Below are 3,070 nucleotides of genomic sequence, written 5' to 3' on the forward strand. Positions count from 1 at the left end.
CCATCGCGGTGCAGACGGTGCTCGAGACCGAGATTAGGGAGCATGACGTGCTGAAGGGTGCCGCCCGTGCCACCTGCGAGGCCCTGGTGGTCGAGGGGGTTCAGTCAGGCAGCTCCCTTGGGAGCCATCTGATTGCGCTGAGTGGTCAAGTGCGTGAGCGGCTCCGAGGAGCGCTGCATACGGGCGTCAAGCACGCACTGGTCGTCATCGCCTTGCACTACATCGGTGTTGACCTCCAAGCCATCAGCGATGGCTATGTCTTGCCCGATGATGATGATGATGAGGCCGACGAGGTGGTGACGAAGCTGTTGGAGGCGGCAGAAGGTCCTGGCACAGCGCTGGCAACATTGTTTGAAGAGGAGGTGGTCCCTCCCCCACCGTCTACCAATGCCGGGGGTCCTGAGCCCTGACCTGGGCCCAAGCGGCCATGTAAATAGAGTAGGAATTAACTTTATATCGTAACGCTTGTGGCCGTCAAGGCCTTTCTTTTAAAGTACTCATGTTTTTTTAATCGTTTGTCTTGTATTTTCGAGCCTCTGCCCTCTTGTTGTCTCTGATCTGATTTCTTTGCAAAAAACCTCCTTGGAGCCTAAGCCATCCCCTGGGCAAAAGGTGGTGAGGGAACGCCATAGCCTAGAGGCTTAGGCTGTCTCGTGACTCTACCAGCCTTCTGGCCCTGAGATGGGCTTTTGGTCCTTGGGTTTTCCGCAACTGATTTGTCAGAGCGTGCTAGAGGGTTTGGCGTAGGAATTTTTTCTAAAAACGACTAAAAATGGTGCGTGGGACTTAGGGGGAATCCCCCATCTAGCCCCCGAGGGAGATTCGGTTCTACGGAGGCAGAGCCGAGTCTCCCTTATAGTGTCATCGTATTGCTGAGACCAACGATAGGCTCGGGGAGGTTTCTCGAAAAATTAGAACAACTAAAGAACACTTTTCAATTGTATTCTGAAAACAATATATACAATTCTTGGAATTTTAAGGGTAAAAGCAACGTAGTTGTTCTATATTCCAAGCGTTGGTGAAGATTTCGCCCTTCTCGTTGGCTAGCTTGTAGGTTCCGGGCTTCAGCACTTGGGCGACGATGTACGGTCCTTCCCATGGCGGGGTTAGCTTGTGGCAACCCTTGTTGCTCTGCGCCAGCCTCAACACCAAGTCGCCTACCTCCAAGTCTTGTTTTTAGATGCACTGGGCCTGATAGCACCGTAGGGTTTGCTGGTATTTAGCTGAGTGCAGTAGCGCGACATCTCGGGCTTCCTCCAGTTGGTTGAAGGCGTCCTCTCGGGTGGTGCGGTTGTTGTGTTCGTTATAGGCCTGTAGCCTTGGGGAACCATATTCCAAGTCGGTGGGGAGGATGGCCTCAGCCCCATAGACTAGGAAGAAAGGCGTGAACCCCATGGCTCGCCTTGGAGTGTTCCTCAGGCTCCAGATGATCGATGGGAGTTCGGCGAGCCATTTCTTGCCAAACTTCTTCAACCGGTTGTAAATTCTTGGCTTGAGGCCTTGTAGGATCATGCTGTTGGCACGCTCTACTTGGCCGTTGGTCCTTGGGTGTCCTATGGCCGACCAGGCCACAGGGATGTGGTGGTCATCATAGAACGTCGAGAATTTTTTGCCGGTGAATTGTGTCCCATTGTCGGTGATGATGTTGTTAGGGACCCCAAACATGTGGATAATGTCAGTGAAGAACAGCACTGCTTGCTCAGATTTGATTTGATTGATCGGACGAGCCTTGATCCATTTAGAGAACTTGTTGATTGCTACTAGTAGATGGGTGTAGCCCCCGGGGGCCTTTTGTAGAGGCCCGACCATGTTGAGCCCCCACACAGTGAACGGCCATGTGATGGGGATGGTTTGGAGGGCCAGGGCCGGGAGATGTGTCTACCGAGCATAGTACTAGCATCCTTCACAGGAACGTACTAGCTTGGTGGCGTCGGCAACCGCCGTCGGCTAGTAGAACCCTTAGCGAAAAGCGTTTCCAATGAGCGTCCAAGGCGCCGCATGGTGCCCGTAGGCCCCTACGTGCAAGTCCCAAAGCAGGGCTCGGCCAGCCTCGGTGGTGATGCATCGTTGGAGGACACCGAAGGGACTTCACTTGTACAATTCATCATTGCAGAGGACGTAAGTCTTGGCTCGGTGTGCAAGCCGTCGGGCTTCGGTCCTGTCACTAGGAAGCTCCCCCTAATCAAGCCAATCAAGGAACGGGATTTGCCAGTCTGTGTCCTGGTCAGTCTGGGGAGGCTCAGTGTTAACTTCCATGACTTCGGGCTTGGTCGAGAGAGTCTCGGTAGCAGAGGGGGCGTCGAGCCCCGTCGTGGGTTCGATAGGTGGGCCCTCCTCTGCTACCAAGATGTGGTCAATGGAAGGTTTGTAGAGGTCCCTGGCAAAGACGTTCAGGGGGACCGGAGCCCGTGCTGAGGCCATCTTTGCCAGTTCATCGGTGGCCTCATTGTACTTCCGCGCGATGTGATTTAGTTTGGGACCATCGAACGTGTCTTCTAGGCAGCGTACCAACTAGTAGTATGACTCCATTTTGGGGTCGAGGCAGTTTGACTCCTTCATGACTTGATCGATGATGAGCTGCGAGTCGCCCCAGATGTTGAGACGCCGTACCCCAAGTTCGATGGCGACTTGCAAGCCGTTGATGAGGGCCTCGTACTTGGCCATGTTGTTGGAAGCGGTGAAGTGGAGCCGCACCATGTAGCGCATGTGTACTCCAAGGGGCGAGATGAAGAGGAGACCCGCGCCTGCCTCGGTCTTCGTCAGAGACCCATCGAAGTACATGGTCCAGCATTCTGTCTGGACTTGAGCAGGTGGTAATTGGGTGTCGGTCCACTCAGCCACAAAATTGGCCAACACCTGAGACTTAATCACTTTCCGAGGCGTAAAAGTCAAGGCTTCCCCCATAAGCTCGACGACCCACTTGGCTATCGAGCCTGAGGCTTCCTGGTTATGGACTATCTCTCCCAAGGGGAAAGACGATACCATGGTCACTGGGTGGGACTCGAAGTAGTGACGTAGCTTGCGCCGGGCCAGGACTACAGCGTAGACTAGCTTCTGGATGTGGGGGTAG

The 3,070-nt window shown here is 54.1% G+C and overlaps 1 protein-coding gene across 1 annotated transcript; it reads right to left on the bottom strand.

Annotated features, from left to right (window-relative positions):
* Window positions 1-2,178: 2,178 nt before the first annotated feature.
* On the bottom strand, window positions 2,179-2,697 carry LOC136469969 (uncharacterized). Its single transcript, XM_066467968.1, has 2 exons — window positions 2,611-2,697; window positions 2,179-2,511 (listed from the first exon to the last, which is right to left on the bottom strand). Exons 1-2 carry the CDS (start codon window positions 2,695-2,697, stop codon window positions 2,179-2,181), a joined length of 420 nt encoding a protein of 139 aa, XP_066324065.1.
* Between the last annotated feature and the right edge of the window lie 373 nt (window positions 2,698-3,070).

This window comes from Miscanthus floridulus, chromosome 8, assembly GCF_019320115.1.
Source record: "Miscanthus floridulus cultivar M001 chromosome 8, ASM1932011v1, whole genome shotgun sequence".
Classification (NCBI taxonomy): domain Eukaryota; kingdom Viridiplantae; phylum Streptophyta; class Magnoliopsida; order Poales; family Poaceae; genus Miscanthus; species Miscanthus floridulus.

Coding starts and splice junctions, on each gene's coding strand:
- LOC136469969 (XM_066467968.1), bottom strand. CDS start 2,697: ATGGTGCGGCTCCACTTCACCGCTTCCAACAACATGGCCAAGTACGAG. Junction 2,512..2,610: donor AAGTCGCCATCGAACTTGGG/GTACGGCGTCTC, acceptor TCATACTACTAG/TTGGTACGCTGCCTAGAAGA.